General features: G+C 40.4%; 3 protein-coding genes across 3 annotated transcripts; 1 reads left to right on the top strand and 2 right to left on the bottom strand.

Annotated features, from left to right (window-relative positions):
* Positions 1-88: 88 nt before the first annotated feature.
* rnf121 (ring finger protein 121) lies at positions 89-7,659 on the bottom strand. Its single transcript, XM_006802171.3, has 9 exons — positions 7,510-7,659; positions 6,047-6,084; positions 5,186-5,327; positions 4,704-4,858; positions 4,475-4,582; positions 2,962-3,082; positions 2,749-2,882; positions 1,885-1,986; positions 89-1,351 (listed from the first exon to the last, which is right to left on the bottom strand). The coding sequence occupies exons 1-9, from the start codon at positions 7,585-7,587 to the stop codon at positions 1,231-1,233; spliced, it is 999 nt and encodes a 332-aa protein (XP_006802234.1). The 5' UTR covers positions 7,588-7,659; the 3' UTR covers positions 89-1,230.
* Positions 7,660-8,999: 1,340 nt separating this feature from the next.
* LOC102776621 (ribonucleoside-diphosphate reductase large subunit) lies at positions 9,000-15,368 on the top strand. The gene is made up of 19 exons (XM_006802170.3): positions 9,000-9,199; positions 9,939-10,027; positions 10,131-10,308; positions 11,008-11,108; positions 11,199-11,258; positions 12,051-12,090; positions 12,180-12,342; positions 12,429-12,570; positions 12,661-12,744; positions 12,841-13,002; positions 13,108-13,187; positions 13,292-13,493; positions 13,602-13,751; positions 13,837-14,058; positions 14,151-14,227; positions 14,316-14,451; positions 14,543-14,638; positions 14,751-14,939; positions 15,035-15,368. The coding sequence occupies exons 1-19, from the start codon at positions 9,181-9,183 to the stop codon at positions 15,224-15,226; spliced, it is 2,382 nt and encodes a 793-aa protein (XP_006802233.1). The 5' UTR covers positions 9,000-9,180; the 3' UTR covers positions 15,227-15,368.
* Positions 15,369-15,905: 537 nt separating this feature from the next.
* On the bottom strand, positions 15,906-25,121 carry LOC102784950 (short transient receptor potential channel 2-like). Its single transcript, XM_087846812.1, has 13 exons — positions 25,107-25,121; positions 23,894-24,586; positions 23,606-23,806; positions 23,344-23,508; positions 23,069-23,243; positions 22,781-22,981; positions 22,506-22,668; positions 22,323-22,415; positions 18,331-18,523; positions 18,108-18,235; positions 17,936-18,008; positions 17,694-17,811; positions 15,906-17,160 (listed from the first exon to the last, which is right to left on the bottom strand). The coding sequence occupies exons 1-13, from the start codon at positions 25,119-25,121 to the stop codon at positions 16,292-16,294; spliced, it is 3,087 nt and encodes a 1,028-aa protein (XP_087702938.1). The 3' UTR covers positions 15,906-16,291.
* Positions 25,122-25,760: the final 639 nt, after the last annotated feature.

The following is a 25,760-nucleotide window of genomic DNA, read 5'->3' as shown; positions in this document are numbered from 1 at the left end:
GTTTTCACAAATGAGATGTGCTGACTAATTCTTGGTGACATTATGGAGGGTTGTGAATGCTACCTCGCAGACATATGGACAAAACACACATGATCGAAGTGACATTTATTAATCTGTCTGGATCAAAACAAAATGATCATATCTTGGTCTGGTTACACCCAGTCCTTTTACCATTTAAGCTGGTGGTGAGGTGCACAAATGGCCCTAAAACAACTGCTTTATGCTTTTAGTCTGTTGGGTACCCACAAAAAGATTACCAACCGTTCTCTTCCAGAAATTTCAGGATGGAAGATAATGCACATACCACGTGAAAATAAGACCGTCCCCATCTGCATGCTCACCAGTTAAAGGATCATTCTGGGATATTTTCTAATCTAAATCTTAAATTTAATTTGAATACTTTTGATGGATTTTAGTTCAGTTACATTATAACTTGTTTATTTCTCTCCACACACAGTTTTGACTTAAATTTGCCTCCCTTATCATCTCTGCTACACCAAGACAATGCAAGGGAATTTAACTTACATATGCTGAGACACTGGATAAAGGTCAAACCAAAATGACTCCGTTGCTACTTGGCTAAAGATTGGTGTTTCCCTAAAAGAGGACATCATGAATTCCAGTAACACTAGAATTTCCATCGTAAATGTAGGAGGTACCGTTTTTACCAATATGAGTAGTACTTTCTGACATATGATTACAATTTGGCTCCACGAGGCGTATGACAGGCCCTTATGAAACTGGTGCCACTTGTGGTCAAAATACGTGACCGATGTGAAGCAGGAATTGTAACTAAAGCAGATGCGAAACTAACGTCTGTGGATATAGCGTTCATATATTTAGGAGTCCAGAGGAAATACTTATTACTCATGTTTGATAACCATAAGACACAAGGATGACACATTCCAGTATGATCCTTTAACCTTTTAACACTTAAGACATAAATTAGTAAAAACCCCCTCTAATGATTTCAAAAACCGCTTTACTAGGCCATGAGATACAGACCAATCAAATCCTGGGAAAATGAGACACACGTCCAATTTTAGGTTACTAAGAAAATTCAAATAAACTGCAAATACAGATATGTGCCTATAAATATGTACAAAAAGTATAGACACTTTTTTTTTTTAAATTGGTGTTTTAGTTCAATGTTAGGCCCTCAGTCTTTTTGAGCCAGTGCATAATCTTCTCCACATGGTATGTGTGTCCGTTTCTTCCGGTTTTTGCCGACTACTCCAGACCCAGGACGTAGTTGATACCTTGCACAAATCCAATAATAACAGGCTGCCAGGCCACCAAGTACCGAAGCCAGTCTAAAAGTTGTCCGTACATGACGTGCGGTCTTTCCCAGCTAGAATGGAAATGGTTAAGGAAATAACCCTTGACAACAATCAGAAATGATAAATAAATGGAGAACAAGAGGTCAACATGTAACCACGGTGATGACGCATCACAAGGAAGCAGAAATCTTCATCAGCTCCTGAGAAATCATTAATTATTATATATAACATGTATTTGTCAGTTATATAGTGTTTCTCCAACCGACAAAAAGGAACAGGAACCTCGTATACAATTTATGCTTTGCTTTTGTTTGTTTGAAATAGCCTGTACTTAGCAGTCTGGAACATCCCCCCCCTCCTCAACTATGCTGTGACTTGGCATAATTAGGTTTCAGTGCTTTGTTAGATCTCATCTGTCATACTTAGTTTTGGACTTTAAAGTACATTCAAAATCTTCACAGGGTCTGTTTTTGTCAGCATTTTTATGCAGAAAGTTATTATTTCATTAGAATCTTTGAAATTACAACTAATTCAGGAATCATTTAATATTTAGTTTAAAAAAAATGTAACTAATGCAGACAGAATCCCAGAATAAAAAGGATACGGGTTACTGAACATCCTCTTCAGATCCACCTTCTCTTTGCAGTACGGACACATCTGCTTCTTCCCGACGATACACCATCCTCTTATGCAGAATTCATGGAACCTGGATTTGGAGTTAAGGCTCAAATGCTGAATACTCGGACATCTTTGAACATTCATCCAACATTAATGCTCTAATACCAGTCAAAAGGACAACATTCATCTGATACTAAATGATTTATACAAAACAATAGTACAATTTAAGGACAAAGGATAATTTCCTGAGCTGGTTTAACTACCGATAGCACTGCACTGTAGGGCGAGACACTTGTACTGCACTATTAATTAATAATTACATTTCAGTTTGCAAATGTGTTGTTTTTTGTTTGTTTGTTTTTTGTTTTTGTTTTTTTTATCTAAACCTGGTGTTGCTTTTATGTGTAATAAAAGAATAATCTTCAGGTGTGGATAATGCATTTTTGGTCACATCTTTTTGTAAGGAAATAAGATAAAGGTAAATTTTAAACAGCATTTTAAATAGAAAGTTGATTTCCTATAAAGAATACATCAAGGAACGTGTCAAACTTGATCCAAAAACCAAACAAACAAAACAAAACAAAAATCGTGTAATGGCACTGTGTATCATTTACAACACACAACAGATCCTCGGGGAAGTAACAGAGACATCAACAGTCTGGCATAAAGGTCAGGTAAACCCTGGCAATTCCTCTTTAAGCTGTTAATTTGAGTACACAGTGTAGTTCCATGCCAACCCATGACATACCTTTTATACCAACAGAATTCTCCGTCACGCACCTGAACTTCTCTTTCAGCGGTAACCATTAAAGGCATGAAAATGTGTCAGTAAATGTCACAGGAAGGATACACATGGTTGCAAGATAATCGATATGTGTTCTCAATAATCCCTTCCTCACTGACATCGACAAGGATGGGCTGACCGCACACAGCACAGATGTTGTCTGAGAGGTGTTTGGTTGGCATGCCAGATGCACTGTAATACTGCGGGAGGGAAAAGCTACATTAAATTTTAGGTTACAGCCAGGAGAAAATATACACCGTTTTAAATTTGTGCATTTACCCCAATGGTTGAAGCCATGAAGTCCGCACACATCTCTGCAAAGTCCCTTCCCAGGACCCCGTAGTACAGTCCATAGAAGAGAAGTGAAACACCAAAGTCCATGGCATCCTCTGGACTTATCCTGGACAGAGAACACAGTACTGAAATCATCTGACTAAAAATGTTATTCAACCTGAAGTTCAGTTTGCTCCATAAGACAGGCAAATGCTTTACATTTTGGGTGAAAGACTAGACTATAAAATTTCAATTCTCTGTTTTACTGTGGCTTTTTTAGCCTCCGTTTAATAATAAATAAATAAATCACTATATTTCACCAAGCTAAAATTAAAAATTGTTAATAATCTATCCTTTTATGATGATCCCAGAACATCAAACCATAAACAGTGATATCAGTTTCTGCAAGTCTGATCTGAATTTGGAAAATTATGCATCTGTAGCATTTTTACTTTTCCTGTGTAAAACCTGCTGTCTTGTTCTACTCTTTGTGAAACAGAACAGACAAAATATGATGTTTTCTAACTGAAAATGACATTTTATGAAAGCACTGTACTATAAAACGAATCAACTGACAGTTGTAATTCACCTTTTTATACATACAGTGTCGGGAATAATTATTTGATCCCCGGTTGAAGTTGCTCACAAAGAAATGAACAGTCACTAATTCTTATGGTAGTATTTTTATTTTAATGGAGAGGAAACCAAAAACAAAAATGCACAACCTTAAAGTAAACTGGCCTCAGCCACTGAGTCTGTCACTGAGTGAAATGAGTATTTGATCCTCATGCAAAGCATGAAGGTGAAACCTCCAGATAGTAAGTCAGTGTCTGTAATTGATTGACTGTAATCTGTGTGGAACATGGGCACAGTGTCAATCTGTGGGAGCCAGAATTCTGCCTGTGTGGTACAGGACCAAATACTTATTGCACTCAAGAACAAATCAATGTATAACTTTTGTAATGTGTGTTTTAATGGTTTTTGGTGCTCATTCAGTCTCAATTACAAAAAAAATGAACAAACTGACAAACTCAGGAAGGGCTCAAATAATTATTTCCCCCACTGCACACGTGAGGCCTGTTAAAAAAAAGGCAGGTTTAATGAAAGAGAGATCTCGAATGGTAAAATCATCATCAAAGTAGTCAGTCAAGTAAACAGATACTTTTCACTAAAGCTTCTTCTTGTAATACTCTCAGCTCTCAGTTACGCTGGAAAAAAATTTAATCGCAGTGTGTGCAACATCAAGTACTTTACTTTATAAATTAGCAAAAAACCAAATCACATAGATGGACAAGTACAAAGGAGGAAAGAAATCGTAATATGGAAAACAGCGCCATCTAGTGGCAGCCAAGTGCTAGAGGATGCATCCAACCTATCACAGAACCTCATGCATTTAAACAAGAAAAAGAACGTTTCACTGAAAAAATATTTCTATAGTCTCCCATTTGAAGGGTTTTAATTGCAGTAGATTGACATTCACTGACATTTTTAAAAAACTGAACTAATGTGCAATACATACCTGAATATTAGGTTAATACCAAAAAGTGTAAACATGACGACAGTGTAGCCAACTATTCCCGTGGCATAGCTGATTTTATACAGGAGGAGGAACCACTTGTACACCAACCTACACAAACAAAAAAGTTGAATCAGAATATATCAGGAAATTTTCCTGACAATTCTGTTCCCACACAAAGAGAGGAATGGGTATGTTTACAGGAACGTGTGAGTGTAAACAATGGCTTTACCTCGGTGTGGTGCAGGCCAGTGGCTTACGGGTAGCACGGAAGGAAATGTACGCTGTGATTACAGAGAAGATAAACCACGTGGTCAGGAACCTCCACCAGTGAAGTTTGGTAGTAAAGTAGAGAGGAACTACCCACATCTGGAACAAAGTCACCAACTACAAGACAGCAAAGTGTGTGCGTTAGAACATTCATGCAGTCCTGACCACCATCAGACTGTGCAAACACAAAAACACAAACCTATAACTTCAAATTTTTGATGATGTGGAAGAAAATAAGAAATTACAGGATCTCTCTTTGAGAAAACAGGTTTAACTGGAATTATGTATGAAAACTAAGAAACCATAAAAACCACAGCATTTACTGTACACTTTCACTTCCCATTCTCTCTCTCTCTCGCTCTCTCTCTCTCTCACACTCACACACACAACTGTTTTAATTCAAACTGAACAATTGCCAAATTATCAGTTTCTTTTGTGCCTTACATTGTATGACTTTGGATGCCTCTGTTTCCACTGCACGAGGACTAGCTGGGCGACTACCAGGGTAACAATGAGGATCAGCACCATCTCTGCGTGCATGGCCTCATGGCCTTTGTGTTTGGCATGCATTCTTGCATGCTCCATCCTGTGGAAAAACACAAACTTAATTCAGCAACTGGCAAGCCTGATTAGACTGCGATGCCTTAAACAAAGCATAAACAAAACTTGAATTAATGCGTAAAAGCTGTTCCAAGATCAACTCTACATCTTCAAGTACAAAACATTTTGTTATACAGATTAGTCAACCCCTTGATATGGGTCAGCAGATGGATGAGTACAATGTCCAATATCTTTTTTTTAAGAGTGCAAAAGATATCCAAAAAAAGAGGGATGACTAATTTAGAAATGGTGTCCTGATAGTTTGTTCAAAAGATAAATTACACCTCTGACTGCACTGTGTACAACAGTCTTAGCACTGTCTGTAGCAGTGTATGCATCACGGCTAAGCAGATAGTCATGCTGAGTCAAGCAGCGTTATTACATTATGCTGCCAACTAATTTGTTAAAGACGTTACTGGTAAGTTAATAAGCTATCATTCTATAATTTTCTCTTTTCAACACAACTATAAGACATTGTATGGATAAAAGAAGAAGTCACTCGGATGAGTGACGAAACGTTTCTTCCACAAAACGCTACGTCCAGATGAACAGAATCAACTTTTGGAGATATGGGTAAAAATATTTGCAATCAATATCTGATTTTTCAATCCCTTAAAATAATAATATAATAATAATAATCAATAATGGCCAAAGAATCCAGAATCATATTAGGAAAATGTATACATGCATGGCAAAGACACTAACCTCCACTTCTCTTCTGGTGAAAGCTTGGACAAATCATACTAAAGAAAGAGAGAGAAAAATAAGTAACAAATTATCAAACTAAAAGCTTGCATGAAATTATACCCTTCTTTTTTAAATTGAGACATATGATAGTGTGCATACTGATCACAGAATCGTTTTAAAACTCCTATAAAACAAGTCAATCCCACCAAACTGCAGCATTTGCTTTACCTTTTACACAGTTGGCTCCAAACCCCAAGATCTTACGCTGCATACCAATTAGAGAGCAGCTAAAAAAAAAACTGTAACGGGACTGAAACATTTAGGTTTGGTTGAGCAGCAAGATATAAGGCAATTGCATCCTGAAATATCTTGCATGATAAACCGGTAGTCCCTCCCATGTTGTTGAGCTTGTTAAGCTACTATCCCTGTATTCAAAACAAAGAACTGTTGATGACTCCTCTATTTATCATCTGCTAAATAAGGTATATGAATAACAGACACAAATACACATTTAAGGGCTCACATCCATTTAGTACGATGTTCCTTGTAAAAAAATAAATAAATCCGTTTTTACCTTTTATACCTTGTTACCATGAAAACAACACATTTTAGGTATACCTGCCAATCATTAGCGTCATTGCATTTTACTCACTTAACAGATTAGCTCATCTACGTGTTGTTTTTATCTGCACATACTAAGATGTAATACAAAAATAGGTCAGTGTGCCACATTAAAGTTCCTACTGAAAGGTTTCTATTCAAACCAGATAGTGTGAACTCATCAGTGACGGATGTAAAGACCTCTTTGGGATTTTTCCAGGTTGTGATGCCACTTTTGCATCAAAGTAAATGTTCTACCTCCTACCACCTGCTCTTCACATCTCAGACTTTGAGAGCTTTTATCACGGACTCGGTTTACACCGTGACCTTATTTAGTTTAGCATCTAGCTCGATTAGGTTTGACCAGAATGTTGAAATCCCACAGGAAGTGATGTAGTCTTTTCTTCTGTCTGACTTGTCGCGGCTAATGCATTTGGTGACCTTTGACCCCAACAGCCACATCAGCTTTATTTGTAGGGTTAATAATTCAGACGTTCACATATCTCACTCACATATCTCACAGCTCAGATCAAACATTCGCGAGAGAACAAATCTCGTATGAAATGCAGTATTTTTAAAAAAAAAAAATAAGTAAACTTTGGTGCTACTTTAGTCACATGAAAGTAACTAACAATAATTAGCTTGGCAGTTGGAAAAGAGTCCTTTTACGCTTGCACTGTCGCTTTGACCAATGAACAGAACAGTGCATTTTATACACACACCTCTGCTCAGTAAAATATGGCTAACAAGCAGTTAACAAGCAGCTAGCTACTTACGGGAGACTAAGCCCAGGAGTAGCAGTTGGGTTAGCAGCAAGTAATACACCACATCATAAATCCGTTTTATTGTCACAATACCTCAGAACGGTCCGTTATTCTCACCTGGTTCGGTTCATCGTGATGCTCCAGTCCATGATCGTGCTCCACACCATCAACCTCCACCTCAAACACCCCGGCCATCTTCGGAGTGCTGCTTTATCGTTCCGGGTACATTAGCATTAGCGAAAAACCGGGCACATCCGGTCTTGGATGTTTTTCTTCCTTCAAAATAAAGGGCGGGACATGTTCAGAATTTTTAGCTTAGCCTTTTGTTGTTCCCTCTTTAAGTCATAGTTAATGTTTGAAAGTCTTATGTCGTCACCGTAACATTTTCCCCACATCTACACATTGTTTTTTGGACGGCGCCCTGTATTTTAAGGCTATGATTGTGTAGCAATTTGCTATGAAGATTAGATAAGATAAGCAAAGATGAAATAAGATAAGAACAGATAATCCCACAAGTTTTTACAGCAGTTAAAAATTCCGTTCAACGCAACATATAACAGAACTGCTTAAATTAGTAGACTAGTATATAGCTTACTGAAATAAAATGGATACTAAATACTGAAATATGATATGACAAAATAAATGTAATACAATTGTTAAAAAAAATAATTAAAAAATAGAAATCAAAATTAATAGAACAAAGCTACCCAAGTAAATGTATAAAAAATATGCACAGTCCAAAGACATGCAGTTAGTGGTGGATAGGTTAATTGGAAACTCTAAATTGCCCATAGGTGTGAATGTGAGTGCGACTGTTTGTCTGTGTCTGTCCAGAGTTGTACCCTGCTTCTCGCCCTGAGACAGCTGGCTCCAGCCCCCCTGCATGGATGCATATATACAAATACTCCTCTGTCACACACAATTCTCTGCACGTACTCCTTCACTACATTCATGAATCTTCTATGTGGTCTTTCTCTTCTCTTGAATGGTAGGTCCATCTTCAACATCCGTCCACTGCGCATGTGCAAACCACCTCAACCTTGCCTCTACAAAAAGTTGAACCTGAGCTGTCCCTCTGACAAACTCATTTAAAATCTTGTCAATACTCATCCCACCTAATAAAAATCATCTGCATTTTCAACTCAGCTTGATAAATGCAGTAAAAGCAGCAAAGCAAGTATATGATGTCATTTGCCTCATTAGGAGAGTGTCAAATGTAGCTGAAAGTGCAGTAAAGTCATTCAGTGTATCAGTTTATTATTGTGACACTGCAGACTGGAAGAAGCTGTTAACATGAGAGAGATCATCAATTTTCTGCTACACATATGTAGATTTCCCAGAGCTATGCTTGTGGCACATATAAATATGAAATTCGGTGTTACAACTTGTTTCTGGTTTTCAAGACGTTCATAAACACGTCGCCAAACTGCACGGACGAGCCAGTCCTGTTGTAGAAACATAATTGCATGTTCCACTGTTGCATCCCGCCAGATTTTTGGTCCGGAAAGAGGCCACCGGAAAACGTAAAAGGACGGCGTGATTGGTTTAGAGGTCTATTAGTCTCGTGTGATTGGTTGAGCGACTGACGCAATTTTGTGTAACTGACTTCGGGCTCTTTGGCGCGCTCAGTTTGAGATTCTGCTGTGATGCTTGATTGTTCTCACAGGGTTTATAAGCTTGTTGTTAGCTACTTTGCGCCACAGTTTCTTTAGCTCGTTTCCAGCATCCAGCTGAGAAGATACCAACAGCACCTGCTTTCTGAGGAGACCTGCCGCTTCATTTGTCATCATGCATGTTATCAAGCGAGGTACTGTAGCTAACTTTAATACTTCCTCTATCAAAGAGGCTGATGCAAACCCGGTCACCGGCTTTGGTACAGTCGTGGGAGGGGAAAGCCTCGAAATGTATTATGTATAATGTAAGTTGCAGTAAATGTTAATAGCACAACGAAACATCGCATATTTTGTGTGCATGTGTGTTAAACACGCGTTAAAGGTGCTTTTTGTTTCTTTGTGTGGTGTTTCCGTCGAAACACCACACAAAGACTCGAGTTATGAAAGGGCAGAAAAAGCGGACAGATAACCGGTTGCTAATTTTCCCCTGGCTTCTTATGTTGTTTTGGTCTTCTTTTTTTAATCATATACATTAATTGTAACATTTATATTCAAAATAGAAGCAGGACAGCTGAAATTTTAAATTTGTTTTACACCATGTCCACAGGCTTCCCACTGTAACAGATGTGTGTGTGTGGGGGGTGCTTTTGGCGTGTTTTTATCATCTGTGTTTTTTGGCGCGCAGCAGCAAGGTGTTGCCTTTTGTTGACACTGAATGGTTAGGCAGCTGATCACTGGGAGCCTCATCTGAGCTAATGAGTAAACTGGGGGAATAAATTGAGCAGGAGAGTCGATTAGACGGTGATATGCGGTGTGTTTAACACTAAGTTATATAAGCTAGCTAGGATACTTTACTTCAGATAAACGACCAAAGGAGTTTGAAGACTACTGAATTAAATTTGTGTTATTTTTTTTTGTTTGTTTGTTTTTCAGATGGACGCCCGGAGGCAGTTTCCTTTGATAAAATCACTTCTCGAGTCCAGAAGCTTTGCTATGGACTCAATTGTGACTTTGTGGATCCTGTAAGTTGCTAACACCCCCCCAAAAAAAGAAAAAAGAGAGAGAGAGACAAAGAAAGCTCAGGTGATGAATTAATATAAAAGCTAATATCTTGTGTTTCTGCAGGCCCAGATTACCATGAAGGTGATCCAGGGTTTGTACAGTGGAGTCACCACAGTGGAGCTCGACACTCTGGCAGCAGAGACTGCTGCCACTCTCACAACCAAACACCCAGACTATGCAGTCCTGGCTGCACGCATCGCTGTATCTAACCTGCACAAAGAGACCAAGAAAGTATTCAGTGGTGAGTTTCATTAGTCCTTTATTTATCCAGGTAAAAAATCTCATTGAGATTAGAAATCTCATTTCCAAGAGAGACCTGGCATATGTGCTGATTTACCAGAAGAAATAAAATACTCGACAGCAGGGACGTCAAACTCATTTTACATCATGGGACACATACTCTGACACTTTGAGCTTAAGTAGACTGGACCAGTGAAACTACATGATAAATCTAAAAAATGACACGCACAAAAAAGTTCTGGTAGTTCAAAGGACAAAGTCCTATAGTGGAAAAACAGAAACTTTTATGTCATGTAATTATCTTTTTAAAAATTTTACTTTGGTGTAGTATGAATAGCAGTAGAGTCTTTATCATTAAGAAACGCTGCAAAACTTCTGAAATTACAGTTAAAAGTTCAAAATCTATGTATTACCATCCAGTAGGCCAGATTAAAGTCTTCTCTGGGCTGATTCTGGCCCCTAGGCCTTATGTTTGACACCCCTGCTCTACACCAACTTCCTGAATTTCTGTGCATTTCATGAAATGTATCTATAGGTATGACTTTACACTGAAATCATAGCACCTGTAGTCTACTATAACACCCCCTGGTGCACATCTTTGGTAACTAATAATGCTGCACACAGGAAGTTGCTTAGCTTTTTAGGAAGACTTAAATAATCAGCACTAATATTGAACTGACATTCCTCTTTGCTTGTGTAGACGTTATGGAAGACCTCTACAACTATATCAACCCTTTAAATAAACGTCACTCTCCTATGATCTCCAAGGAGACGCTGGACGTTGTTCTTGAAAACAAGGCTGTAAGTGGGGTTTGATTTTATCCTTTGTTCGTCTCCTCACAGTTAAAGTTTGGTGAAGCTTTTTAACACATTTTCCTCAATTTTTTGCAGCGCCTCAACTCGTCAATCATTTACGACAGAGATTTCTCTTACAACTTCTTCGGGTTTAAGGTAAATTCTCATTTTACCCTACATTTAACATCCTGTGCATTAGACACACATATTACCACAATACTTCTCTCATAATATGATATTTTTGCAATGTTTAACATGTTGCATTATGCAGAATATTTTACCAACATACACTGTGGTTTATCGCAGTTTTTAAGCTGCAAATTATGTCCTCAAACACCAACGGTGTCACTAAAACCTGCCGTACATGTTGCCATAAGACTGCATCAGTCTGGTACTAAATGGGCTTAAGGTGATGATGATAATAATAAGCAATCTGTTACTGATAATACAGCAATTAACTTATAAATTGTCAAAAATCACATATCTGTTGCTGTTTACATAGAGAAAAATTCACATTATTACATTTACGCTCAAAAACCTGTTCCAAAAATTTTGTACCAGTATACAACCACCTGGCAGCCAGTTGACTCGAGTCCCCTTGAATTGTGTTCACTGACAAAGATTCATTCAGACTGATGGCAACATGTCGGCAATCTATCTGTATTTACAAATCAGACAGGGATTATTTGCAAGCCTTCCACAATCTCCGAGAGTGATTGAAGGAAAGTTGCCTCTTATCAAGCAGTCGTTAGTGTTCAACACCCTCAGAAGCTCTGGGCAACCATTTAGTCACCACAAGTTGCAAAGATGACAGAAAACTATTTTCATTATCTAATAAAATATCGAAATTATTGGGATACTGTGATGTATCCACCACCCTTTTTTCTCTGACCCCTATTGTGCATACACTATGATTATGAATCTAACTTGTGCTTTTTGCTCTAACAGACTCTTGAGAGATCGTATTTGTTGAAGATTAATGGCAAAGGTGAGAGTTAAATTCCCTATAACTTATTGATAAGCATGTTTATGGGTGCAGGCCATCAGGGACTAACTATTTAACGTCTTTCTCTGTAGTTGCTGAGCGACCCCAACACATGCTAATGAGAGTGTCAGTCGGGATTCATAAAGGTGACATTGATGCAGCCATTGAGACCTACAACTTGCTGTCAGAGAAGTGGTTCACTCACGCTTCTCCTACACTGTTCAACGCTGGCACCAACAGGCCTCAGCTGTCCAGGTAGAGAATTTATAATTGAGGGTGCTGATACGCTCTGATACTGTGGGGATTTTTCCGCCTAATATACTTTGTTTGGATTTCTGCAGTTGTTTCTTGCTAGCCATGATAGATGACAGCATCGACGGTATTTATGATACACTGAAGCAGTGCGCACTTATCTCAAAATCAGCTGGAGGTATTGGAGTGGCAGTTAGCTGCATCAGATCTACAGGCAGCTACATTGCTGGGGTGAGTGAAATTTTGACGAGTTGCTTTCATTTATACCAACGTGTTTTGTTTTTTACTTAAAGTGGTGCGTGTTTGTTTTGTTTCTTACAGACTAATGGCACTTCCAACGGGCTGGTTCCTATGCTTCGTGTGTACAACAACACAGCACGTTATGTTGACCAGGGTGGCAACAAGGTAAAGACGACATTTTCCCATAAATTATGGAAGATGTGTAACAACAGTGTAAATAAAATGGTGCTAATCGCCTGGCTTGGTTTTTGTTTACTTTAGAGGCCTGGGGCGTTCGCTATGTACCTCGAGCCGTGGCATTCTGATGTGTTTGAGTTTTTGGAGTTGAAGAAGAACACGGGTAAAGAAGAGCAGAGGGCGCGGGACCTGTTTTTCGCCTTGTGGATCCCAGACCTTTTTATGAAGCGAGTGGAAACCAATCAGGTGATTACTGGGGGAAACCCCATGCTGGCCAGAGTTGACTTTAGGGTTTTATTTTTTCCTAAATGGTGAATAGGAACAAATCTTATCCTTCTGCTGTGATTGTAGGACTGGTCTCTGATGTGTCCCAGTGAATGTCCTGGATTGGACGAATGCTGGGGGGAGGAGTTTGAGGAGCTCTACACTCGGTAAGATCAGCACGACAAACTCTGTTCTCAACAAACAGCTCTTTTTTTTTTCTTTTTTTTTTTCCCAGTGCTAACCTGTCTCAAATGATGGTCTTGGTTTTCAGATATGAGAAGGAGGGCAGGGCTAAGCGTGTGGTGAAAGCTCAGCAGCTGTGGTACGCCATCATTGAGTCACAGACAGAAACTGGTACACCATACATGGTTTACAAGGATGCCTGCAACAGAAAGAGTAATCAGCAAAATCTGGGCACCATCAAATCCAGCAATCTGTGCACAGAGATCGTAGAGTACACGAGCAAAGATGAGGTGAGGGGTAGAAGATGTACTGGTCACAACAAATTTAGCTTTTTGGGACAGCTATGTGTATTATTCTGTCAGAACTTGTTTTCAGTTTGGTTTGTTCTCCTAACTCAGGTTGCAGTGTGTAACCTGGCTTCCATCGCCGTCAACATGTACGTTACACCAGAAAAGACCTATGACTTCAAGAAACTTGCATCTGTTACCAAAGTCATTGTCAAGAACCTGAACAAGATTATCGATATAAACTACTACCCAGTGCCTGAGGTATGACTTCCTTTCTGGTGTTGCAGCCATGCAGCTGGGTTTCATAAGCTCTATGTAAACAAAACTTCTCCATCCCTCTTTACAGGCTGAAAGGTCTAACAAGCGTCACAGGCCAATTGGAATTGGTGTGCAGGGTCTGGCTGATGCCTTTATCCTCATGCGCTATCCGTTTGAAAGCCCAGAGGCCCAGTTGCTCAACATTCAGATCTTTGAGACCATGTACTACGCTGCCCTGGAGGCCAGTTGTGAGTTGGCAGCAGAGCTTGGCCCTTATGAAACCTACCCCGGCTCTCCTGTCAGCAAAGGAGTGAGTAGATATCACGGTGTCTCAAAACCATCCTGGGATACATTTTAGCAGTTTGAGATCAAAACCTAACAAAGACGTGTTTGTTTTTTCAGATCCTTCAGTATGAAATGTGGAATAAGACCCCAACTGATTTATGTGACTGGAATGCGCTAAAGGAGAAGATTGCCAAGTAAGTTTTCCTGAATGCCTGGTTATCCATTTACTGCTCACGTTAACCATAAGTGGTGGCCATAGTTCTTACTCCTGTCCATCCTCAGGCATGGTGTGAGGAATAGCCTGCTTTTGTCCCCAATGCCCACAGCATCCACTGCCCAGATCCTGGGTAATAATGAGTCCATCGAGGCATACACCAGCAACATCTACACCCGCAGGGTGCTTTCAGGAGAGTTTCAGGTGAGTGCTGAATGCATCTGCCGTACTGTGTGTTAAGACATGTGCACAGCAAAGGCAAGGCTACTATGTGTGTTTTCAACCTGTCTTATAGATTGTGAATCCTCACCTGCTGAAAGACCTCACAGAAAGAGGACTGTGGAACGAGGATATGAAGAATCAGCTCATAGCTCATAATGGATCCATCCAGGTAAAAGGCTTATTCAGTTGTTCCATTTCACTGCTCCAATTGTTCCTATAATTAAGCCCAACTTCACTTGTGGAGGACAAATAAAATGTGAATTTGTCCCTCTTCTTTTCAGAACATTGATGAGATCCCAGATGATCTGAAGCAGCTGTATAAAACTGTGTGGGAAATCTCCCAGAAGACGGTCCTCAAGATGGCAGCAGATCGTGGTGCATACATTGACCAAAGCCAGTCGCTTAACATTCACATTGCTGAGCCAAACTATGGAAAACTTAGTAGCATGCACTTCTATGGCTGGAAGTTGGTAAGTTAGGACCAACTGATTCATGGTCAAGGTGGAAATGGAGAAATATCCAAACACTGTTTGAAACCTTCCCATTTTTTTTCCTCCCTCCACAGGGCCTGAAAACTGGCATGTACTACCTGCGGACAAAGCCTGCTGCCAACCCCATTCAATTCACCCTGAACAAAGAGAAACTGAAGGAGGGCCAATCGGCTAAGAGCGTGGAGGAGGAGACCAAAGAGCGCAATACCGCAGCCATGGTCTGTTCCTTAGCAAACAAAGACGAATGCCTGATGTGTGGCTCTTAAATGAAGTTTGCTACGCTCAGACAATCGTATGCATGTTTTGTATAGAATTAATATTTCTTTTACATTCAGGTGGGTCATATTAATGAATTCAGGTTGACCTGCATTTTTAAATAAATAAATAGAAATAAAATATTATCCAGTGGTCTGAGATTCAGCATAATTATTTTCAAAGATACTGTGTACAAGTTTTGGATTTTGCTACAAGACATCAAAACCTGTCGGACAAGCGCTGGGCTTAAGTTGGGCTGATGAGAACAAAAACAAAGTTTAAGGAGACATTGTGATAGAAAAGGTCATAAGCTGAGGTGATTTTCCAGTGCAAGAGTTTGGATATGTGCCATGGGACCAATGCTGCTGCAGGTGATGAATTAATGAGCCAGTGTGTTCCTGCATGAGACCTCATGGGAGTATTATGTATAAAGCAAGCTGAGACCTGTATTGTTGCAATGTAGCAACGTGTATAGGTTAGCTGCCTGATGGAAATAAAAGGAGGCGACACTGTTTAAGACACGAGACTTTTATTTCAATGAATGTAAATTGAAAACTTTAACAGCAGTCTGATAAATAACTAACAACCTAAATGAAATGGAATCGTCTTGGGAGATGAAAGCAAGCTCAGAAGCTTATCCAGCTTATCTCAGGTATCCAGAGAGCTACAGTTGCTACACACATCTGCACCCAAACATCCTTAAAGCTCATTTATTAAAACTTTCAACTATACTTTGTTTGATCTGCACACAAACTGCAAGACATCTAAAGAGGGGTTTTCTAAAGGTATGAAGAAGGTCTAAAGCATTGCTGGCAAGCCTCTGCAGTTTTCATCCTTGGGCTTAGAAATAGACTACATGACAAAATGTTTGGCAATCTAAAGATGAATGGATAAAAGTAAATGTTTTTAGGTAGTGGAAAATATCTTGCATGCAAACTGACAGTTTCTCTGCTGATCCTTTGTTTACTTTTTAAGACATGGGGGAAAAAGTGGACATCTCAAAACTCTGCTCAACTGCAGACTCTTGTCAGATATTGCATAAAGTGACCAAAGAGGCAGCAAGGTCACCTCACAGGTTAAGGTCTCACTGGTGTGCCATCGATCGATTCTTCCCCCTCTTGGGAACCAAAGCCTGTGTCCTGGGAGCTGCTGCTTCCTGTAGGTGAAGGAATCATTTTCTTCATTTCAGGTTTTTCATTGTGAGGCGTCTCTGCTACATTATGCTCAGGCTTTCTTCCGTTCATCCAGCTCGGTTGTGCTGCTTTTTTTTCTTGCAGCTCAATGTGATTGAACTTGCTGATTATTTTTTGGGTTTCTATATTTTCGTCACTCACTTCGATGCTCTCGGCATGTGCAGAGGTCATGTGTTCATCCAGCACTCTTCCCTCTTTGTTCATCCCTCCTTCATTTAGGGTTTCTGCTTCTTCATCCGTGGCCTCGTCACTCACCGTTTCTTCTGTGTTAATAAAACCGTTTCCTCCTTTTTTCTCCTCTTTCACTTTATTTACACTAATTTCACTTTTGGCTGCTTTCTCCTTCTCATCTGAGTTAATTTCCTTCTTTTCCTCTTGTTCAGCCTGAGCTCGGCCTTCCTCCATCTTCACCACAACAGAGTCAGGAAACTGTCCCTCGTCTCTACATTCATCCACCTCATTCTGTTGAATGTCTGATTCCATCTGTGCTTCAAACTTTTCTTTATCCAGCTTTTCCTCAATGCTGTGCACAGTCACCTTAAGAGCTGTGCATTTGTCATCTTGTCTGGTGGTAAAACCTCTGAAATTGTTCTTGGCACCAGTGATGTATTTCCCCAGTACAGAGGAGCCATTCTTGGTCAGGGCATCGCTTGTATCGTTTCCATCATCCATTGCGTACTGCTGGGCGACTTTCAGATCGTTGTGCATCCTGGCGACCGCTTTGCTCAGCTCAGTCATTCGATTTCCAATATCTGAGGGAAGAAAACACTTTAGTCACACCACAAGCTTTTTAATGATTAATAATTTACTTAAAACTGAAATCAGTGCTTAAAAAAGAAGAAGAAAACCTGCTAAAATCATAGAGCTGATTTATAGAATATGATCCATGTCTGGGAACCCAAACCTTAATCTCTTTGTCAGTAGCAAAGCAAGATTAGTCAGGAAGTCAAATTACACACTATATGGACTGAAACATTAGATCAACAAAAGGTGCCTGACCATGAAATGAAGCTTTTGTGCTGATGTTAATGTAAGAGAAGGTTTGGAGCTCTGGTGTTACTGAGTCAGCAGATCATTGGCACAATGACCTCTTTAGAATGATCCATTATTTCCTCTTTTGTTTGTAAAGGCAGACTGCATGCCAAGATGCTTGATTCTATACACCTGTGATAATGAAACTGAAAACACCTGAACTTAAGATTAAACGGTGTGGCCCAATACTTTTTCCATATAGGGTATATCCGCTCTACAAAACTAATCAAGTGCTTACTGAAAGAGTCATTACCTTTCCTCTTGGTCTCCTCAAACTCCCTGCGAGCTGACTCAATGTAGCGCTGCACCAGTGCCGTGATCACCTGCTGACGGTACGATAACTGGCCATCTTCAGACCCCTTATCATTGGACTTTTTACAGAATACAGATAGCATAAAACATGTTAAATGCCATATAGAGTATAATTAACATATATTAAGTAAAATGTAAAAGATAATATATTCTTTTACTAAAATCAAATTCATACACACTTACTATAGAGGCTATGGGGGGATATTTTTGCTCAGAGGAACAAGTGCAGCAGCAGCAGATTCGTCTAAAGATGCCCCTTGAATGGAATTTTTAAAAATATATATTTAAAACATTTTTTAAAAATCAGAACAAAAGGCTGTTTTTCTAGTTTAAAATCTGTATTTTTGCAGCTCACCTTAGGATGTAAAAAATGGCTTTGGGGGAGGGAATGATGTTGAAAGGCACAGGCATGGTGAGGCCCTCTCTGAAGTAGCTGAGGTACAGCTTTGACCTGGCAAATTTCCACTCAACGTCCGCGTCATCCTGAAGTAAGACAAATGCACATCGGTCAGTGCGCATCCCAGAAAGGGGGGGGGGGGCTTTTGTAGACGTTACACAGGAGGATGGTAATTCTTTACCTCAATTTTCTGAAAGGAGTTTGTTATCATGGCAATAAGCATGTTGAGAAGTACAATGACAATGACAAGAGTGAAGATGCCATACAGGATCCTTCCTACAAATTCTGCCAACACAAACTCTGGCATGTCCACATATTCCTGGTTTACAACTCCAAACATGGTCCAGAATAGGAAGCGGAAGGTCTCATTAAACCTGTGAAAGTGAAGAAAGGCACAGGCATGATGTGAGGGTTGTTTTATTATTTTTTTTTAAAAAAAAACAAGACAAGTTACAGTGGGGCAAAAAAGTATTTAGTCAGCCACCGATTGTGCAAGTTCCCCCACTTAAAATGATGACAGAGGTCAGTAATTTGCACCAGAGGTACACTTCAACTGTGAGAGACAGAATGTGAAAAAAAAATCCATGAATTCACATGGTAGGATTTGTAAAGAATTTATTCGTAAATCAGGGTGGAAAATAAGTATTTGGTCACCTCAAACAAGGAAAATCCCTGGCTCTCACAGACCTGTAACATCTTCTGTAAGAAGCTTTTCTGTCCCCCACTCGTTACCTGTATGAATGGCACCTGTTTGACCTCATCATCTGTATAAAAGACACCTGTCCACAGCCTCAACCAGTCAGACTCCAAACTCCGCCATGGCCAAGACCAAAGAGCTTTCGAAGGACACCAGGAAAAGAATTGTAGACCTGCACCAGACTGGGAAGAGTGAATCTACAATAGGCAAGCAGCTTGGTGTGAAAAAATCAACTGTGGGAGCAATCATCAGAAAATGGAAGACATACAAGACCACTGATAATCTCCCTCGATCTGGGGCTCCACGCAAGATCTCATCCCGTGGGGTCAAAATGATCATGAGAACGGTGAGCAAAGATCCCAGAACCACACGGGGGGACCTGGTGAATGACCTGCAGAGAGCTGGGACCAAAGTAACAAAGGTCACCATCAGTAACACACTACAACGGCAGGGAATCAAATCCCGCAGTGCCAGACGTGTTCCGCTGCTGAAGCCAGTGCATGTCCAGGCCCGTCTGAAGTTTGCCAGAGAGCACATGGATGATACAGCAGAGGATTGGGAGAATGTCATGTGGTCAGATGAAACCAAAGTAGAACTTTTTGGTATAAACTCAACTCGTCGTGTTTGGAGGAAGAAGAACACTGAGTTGCATCCCAAGACCACCATACCTACTGTGAAGCATGGGGGTGGAAACATCATGCTATGGGGCTGTTTTTCTGCCAAGGGGACAGGACGACTGATCCGTGTTAAGGACAGAATGAATGGGGCCAAGTATCGTGAGATTTTGAGCCAAAACCTCCTTCCATCAGTGAGAACTTTGAAGATGAAACGAGGCTGGGTCTTCCAACATGACAATGATCCAAAACACACCGCCCGGGCAACAAAGGAGTGGCTCCGTAAGAAGCATTTGAAAGTCCTGGAGTGGCCTAGCCAGTCTCCAGACCTCAACCCCATAGAAAATCTGTGGCGGGAGTTGAAAGTCCGTGTTGCTCGGCGACAGCCCCAAAACATCACTGCTCTTGAGAAGATCTGCATGGAGGAATGGGCCAAAATACCAGCTACTGTGTGTGCAAACCTGGTAAAGACCTATAGTAAACGTTTGACCTCTGTTATTGCCAACAAAGGTTATGTTACAAAGTATTGAGTTGTATTTTTGTTATTGACCAAATACTTATTTTCCACCCTGATTTACGAATAAATTCTTTACAAATCCTACCATGTGAATTCATGGATTTTTTTTTCACATTCTGTCTCTCACAGTTGAAGTGTACCTCTGGTGCAAATTACTGACCTCTGTCATCATTTTAAGTGGGGGAACTTGCACAATCGGTGGCTGACTAAATACTTTTTTGCCCCACTGTATAATCAAGCTATAATATCAGGGGGTTGAACAATAAAGCCAGTGACAATTGCCCAAAACTGCCAAGATGTGCAGAACAAAAGGGCGAATCTTTTTATAACTCACCTGTTTTAAGAGGTAAGTTGTGCATTTTTATGTGGCATGAGTATTTTGAATGACAGGTGACTCCCCCGGTGAGCTGTCTATATATTATATACTGAACAGTGGATGCAGAAAGTGTACACACCAATGGTAAAATGCTGTTTTTTTTTCATGATGCAATCAATACAATTTTTCCCACCTTTAATGGTATACAGTATATCCCCTGTACAATTCAATTGGAAAACAAATCTGTTAGGGAAAATATACACTACAAAAGTACAATAGGCTTGTTGCGTACACCAATAATCTAGGACTTTGAAGCATCTTTTGAGTCTTCTTGGGTACACAGCTGCCATTAATTAGAGACTCTGGTTAATCCCAAATAAAGTTCAGCTGTCCTAAGAGGATTTCTCTGAGATTTACTCAGTTGCCTGCTTCAGCCAAAGCCATGGGTTGCAAAGGATCTCACTGTTGAAAGGTATCAGTTGCAAGAAGTGTACAAAAAATGTTTTCACAGTATTTGAAATTTCATTGAGCACAGAGAAGACGGCCATCAAAAGGTAGAGGGAAAAATAGGACAATAATTACACTGGAAAGAACTGGACTTAGTTGCAAAATGAACGAAAAGACAAGATGTAAACCGGTCAGAGAAGTTGCCCAGAGACCTACAGCAACACTAAAAGAGCTGAAGCTCCAGTACTGGCAAGTCCTTGTTGTATACTACATGTGACAACAATATCCAGTGTTCTCCTTATGTCTGGACTATGGTGTAGGGTTGCAAAATGTAAGCCTTTTCTGATAAAGACAAAAAAAAAAAAAAAGGTTTGGTATGTTTGGTACAAAAATACACCAATAGAACATCATACCCACCGTGAAGCACGGTGGTGGTATCATTTTTAGGTTGCTTTTCTTTAGCTGAAACCGGGGCTTTAGTCAAGGTGGAGGTAATTGGATGATCTGATATCGTCGTTTTGGTGTTGTTCCCAGATCATCATGAAAATGTTGTTCCAGGTTCAACATTGCAAGTGACCAATCACATTGTTGTGACGCTATTGTTTTGCGCACCAAGCCATTCGTGCATTTATGAAATTCCAATGTTGCAAGGACAATATCAATTCTGCTTACCGTTTATTAAAGGGTCAGGGTCCGTTGATTGGAGGACAGAGGCGGTTTCTCGCAGTTTAAGTACAGTTTTTTGTTTTACGGCGGTTTTTCCCGAAGTCGCAAAAGTATGACGTCACAACATTATGATTGGTCACTTGCCATGTTGATCCTGGCACAACATTTAGTATGATGATCTGGGAACAACACCAACACGACGATATCAGATCGTGCGAGGTAATTACAGTTTTGTACACCTGTCACTTTTGACCCAAATCCTTTTGGAGTCTACCAGACAGCTGAAGAGGAATTTTACCTTTTCAGCATGACAATGACTCTAAGTAAGCAAATCAAATAGATAATGGCTTCACCAGTAGAAAATTACCCTGAAGATGGTTGTGCACAAGAAAGGCCCTCAGAAGCTGACAAAAGTGGACAACCAAGTCAAGATGTAGCATGCTGGTAGACTCCCTTCCCTAACAGATGATTCAATTGAACTGTACTGGTTATAGGTCACACGAAAGGTGGGAAACACTTTTAAATGATTTATTTGGATCTTTTTTTTAATGACAAAAACTGGTATTTCAACAGAAATGTGTGTACACTTTACATTCAGTGTATGTGGCTTGATAAGTATGAGTTCCTTTGAGATTGACAGGAAGTCTGTGTTCAGGTTTTAGTTGGAGAAATTATTGTATTTCATTTATGCGCAACTTAACACTTTTTCAGAAGATAGCACCTGCTAACTTAAGCTTCAAAAATAGAGTAAAAAAACCCATTATCCCATAATATTAACAAGCTTTGAGAGCTTAGATATTAACTGTAAGGGCTAGTTTTAATTATCACATTTCTGTAGATCATTTAAATTAGAAATACTTTTTACTGCCTTCAGAAAAGATGATGTAAAAGTCTCTCAAACTCTCTCTAGTCTTACCTGCCAAGATTTGGAGAAATGACATAAGGAACATAGATATTGTTGATGCCACAAAGGAAGGCGGTGCCAATGATCATCAGTATGAACATAAATCTAAAAACACACAAACAGAAAAGAAACATTCACATACTTCTGGTTCTGTATATTCAGATGTAAAAATATAAGGAATCAGATATAAGTGACCTCATCATATCATCAATCATCTTTCCGATGGAGATCTGTAGTGTTCCCAGAGATTCGTGGGCTGGCAGGATATATGCCAGTCGTGTGAAGCTTAACATGCTGGTCACTGCAAAGAGCACCTCGGCAATCAGCTGAGGATCTTCCTGGTGCCAATTGTCACGTGCTGCAAGACAATTTCACATAGTCAAAACAAAACAAACAAACAAACAAAAAAACACAATTGAGCATTTAGATTTGTGACATTCATTTTGGATGAATGATTTTTCCCCGCTTACAAGTCTGGGTGAAGTAGACACACTCCTCTGTGCCATCATGATCATGGCAGAGGAAGAAACCTTTGAGCAAGATAAGCACACGTAACGCAAAAGATGCCAGGTACATGCTGAGCACCATCACGTCCAAGCAGTTCCACCAGTCTAAGAAGTAACTCCGAAGCCCCTCGATCCACACTTCCTTACACTCATACCAGAAGAACCCTTTAAGAAACAGACAATCCGAACCCTGTTCACATCTAATGGCTGTTGTCTATTTTTAAAAGTTAAAACTAGAGAAAGTACACCTACCGACCACCCACACCATGTGGAAGGAGCTGTGCAGAAGGTTCTGCTGCCGGGAAGCGAATGTGTCCTGATACAGCTCCATGGTTATCGATTCCCCAAGTAATGTAATGAGAAACCACAGGTAGGATGCAGAGTGAAGAAGAAACTTGATCACAGGAATTCTTACTAGCTTTCCCAGCTGGGGAACAAACAACACAGTCAACGTAAAATTGACATAATACCTCACATGACATATTTATGTACATCCAATATCAACCTGCTACTACAGAGTGTGTGACCTTTGACTTCGGTGCAATCCAGTAGGCAAGGCAAAGAAGGGGCATGGTAAGAAAGATTCCCATAGAGACAAACAGCTTCCAGGCCGTTCTGCTACCTCTCCAGCCTGCCAGTTTCCCACACCAGATAGAGGACAGAACCTGCTGACAGATTGGGTGCGCCACAAACTGCCACAAACAGAGAGAAACAGAGACAGAGAAGACAGGAATTGATTGTTTTTATCTTACTTGTCTTTGGTTGGCATCAGTTTCTAATTCTAGCTACCTGCTTCTGGTTGTAGTTGACTGCAAGCCGCAGGCGAGACAGGCTGGGGATTCCTTCCTCAAAGGCCTGTTCATCCAAGGAATCCTGAGTTTCATTTCCACAGCTGTTCAAAATAGTGGTTACCTCGCTCTGGTTGCGACACATGCCCAGCAACTCCACGGCAAACTCCTGACAGATCTGCTCCAGGCTCAGGTACTGAGGCTGTAGGAGAAATTAACCATAAGTCATGAAGCAACAGAGACACCCGCCATGAATAGTGAGCAGGGATAACTATGAATCTCCTCAGACCTTGAACTCTGGCTCTTTCTGTGACAGCTTACGGAGTTCTCTGCTGAGACTGAAGGCGCTGAGCATGGCATCGTCAGAGGTGATGGACAGGTAGGCACGGCTGGCAATGCCGCGATAGGTATTGATGCGAGACAGGGAGAACTTCAGCAGGTCATACTGCCGGCCGTTAGAACACTCCAAACAGGCGCAGGAGATCTTATGTGGCCACGGGATGACGTGGCCTTTCTGGGTGAGCATGGTAACAATCTCGTACAGGTCTTTCTGGCAGGCTAAAGTCAGAGGGGTCACACCAGGGGCAAACTGAGAGTTGTCAACAGAACGATCAAATATGGCCTGAGAGAAGGATCGTACGTCCATCTTGTTCCCTTTCTCCTGATCCAAGCGGTCCAGGAGACGCTTCACCACTATGGGCTGGTTGGTGTCCACGGCGACTAGCAGAGCCTCATGAATCTGCCGGAAGTCAAACTTGACTCCTTGCAGGAGGGCGTCCATGGCATCCTCGTTGCCCAAGCGGATGGAGAGATTGAGGGCCTCCCTCCACTGACGATCCTCAGACTCATCCAGCTGGCGGGTAATGCCGTCACCTGTCTTCAAGAGTCCGCACAGCAGCGCTGTTTCCCCCTCCTGAATGGCACTGATGAGCGCTGGAGAGAACCGCATCTTCTTGCTCATAATCTCTCGCCATTGCTCTGGCTGCAGGACAGACCGGGAAAGTCAGCAGCAGTCTCAGATTCACACACTCGAAGTCTTTGATTTTAAAAGATTTTATGCTGTTTTATTATGTTTAGACAACAAAATTACTTGGTTAGATTTGAGAAAAATAAATCATGGTTTGCTTAAAATAGACTTTAAAAGCTTTAACCACAAGGCTTACAAAGTGAACAAAGGTCTGAGGGTAAGCTTTTCAGTTCTGTCAAGATTTTTTGGCACTGAGGCCAAATACACGATTCAACTGATCCTTTGATAAAATAGCAAGATATACTAGGAATAAAAGAACATGCAAATAGGGAAAGATTTGACTTAGAAATGCATGACATATATGAACACAAACATTAGTAAAACATAGAATTCAATTTTTTTAAAAGCTGGTTCGAGCTTATATGAAGCACAGTAGGGTTAGACTTGCTTTTTTGTTTTTGTTTTTTTAACCCGCAACTACTTTTTTCATATCAAATAACAAATAAAAGCCAAGAGCCAATAAAAATCTCCTTACCGTTAGGTTTTCCATTCCCAATGACAAAACAACACAATTTTGAGAGGCGGCTCTAAATCGAAAACAGAAGCAGAAACAAAACCTGAGAAAACCTCAGAAACCTGAAACTTCAGGAATGAAGATATTGGCAGATTGCACAATAATTCCAAAAGAGGAGAACTGAGAACTCCGTAGTCCTCTGATCATGTGCTATCGGCTGACTACTGAAAAATCAACGTACACAAACTCAATAACAAATTTCAAAGGCCCTTGGGGCTAGGCCAATTAAAATGTTACCGGTTCAAAGTACTTTATGCTTGGCTGGGCCCAAACCAAACTGTGACTGTATTCAAACAGAAATTAATTCCGGTCTCTCAATTGGAAACAGCACCATGGCACAATTAAGGCAGCTGTTACTGAACACGCAGCAGCTGTCACCATTTCTCCCAGAGGAGCTGCGAGGAGCAGTGGGAAAAACAAGGAGCTGCAAACATTTACAAATTTTCACAGGTCTGATTTAAATCTTTTCCTGGAAGTCAGATTTTGTCCATTCATTAAAAATGCACGTTATAATTATTGTCTTGAAACAAGTAAAGTTTCCCTTGATTTTACACCGATCATGTTTATAGGGATTTTTCAAAATCACTGCAATTTTGGCAGCATTCTCTGTATATT

The sequence above is a fragment of the Neolamprologus brichardi genome, chromosome 10, assembly GCF_056152115.1.
Source record: "Neolamprologus brichardi isolate AB-2024 chromosome 10, ASM5615211v1, whole genome shotgun sequence".
Classification (NCBI taxonomy): Eukaryota; Metazoa; Chordata; class Actinopteri; order Cichliformes; family Cichlidae; genus Neolamprologus; species Neolamprologus brichardi.
Note: the sequence above shows the minus strand (reverse complement) of the source record. Positions and strands in the feature narration are given on the sequence as shown.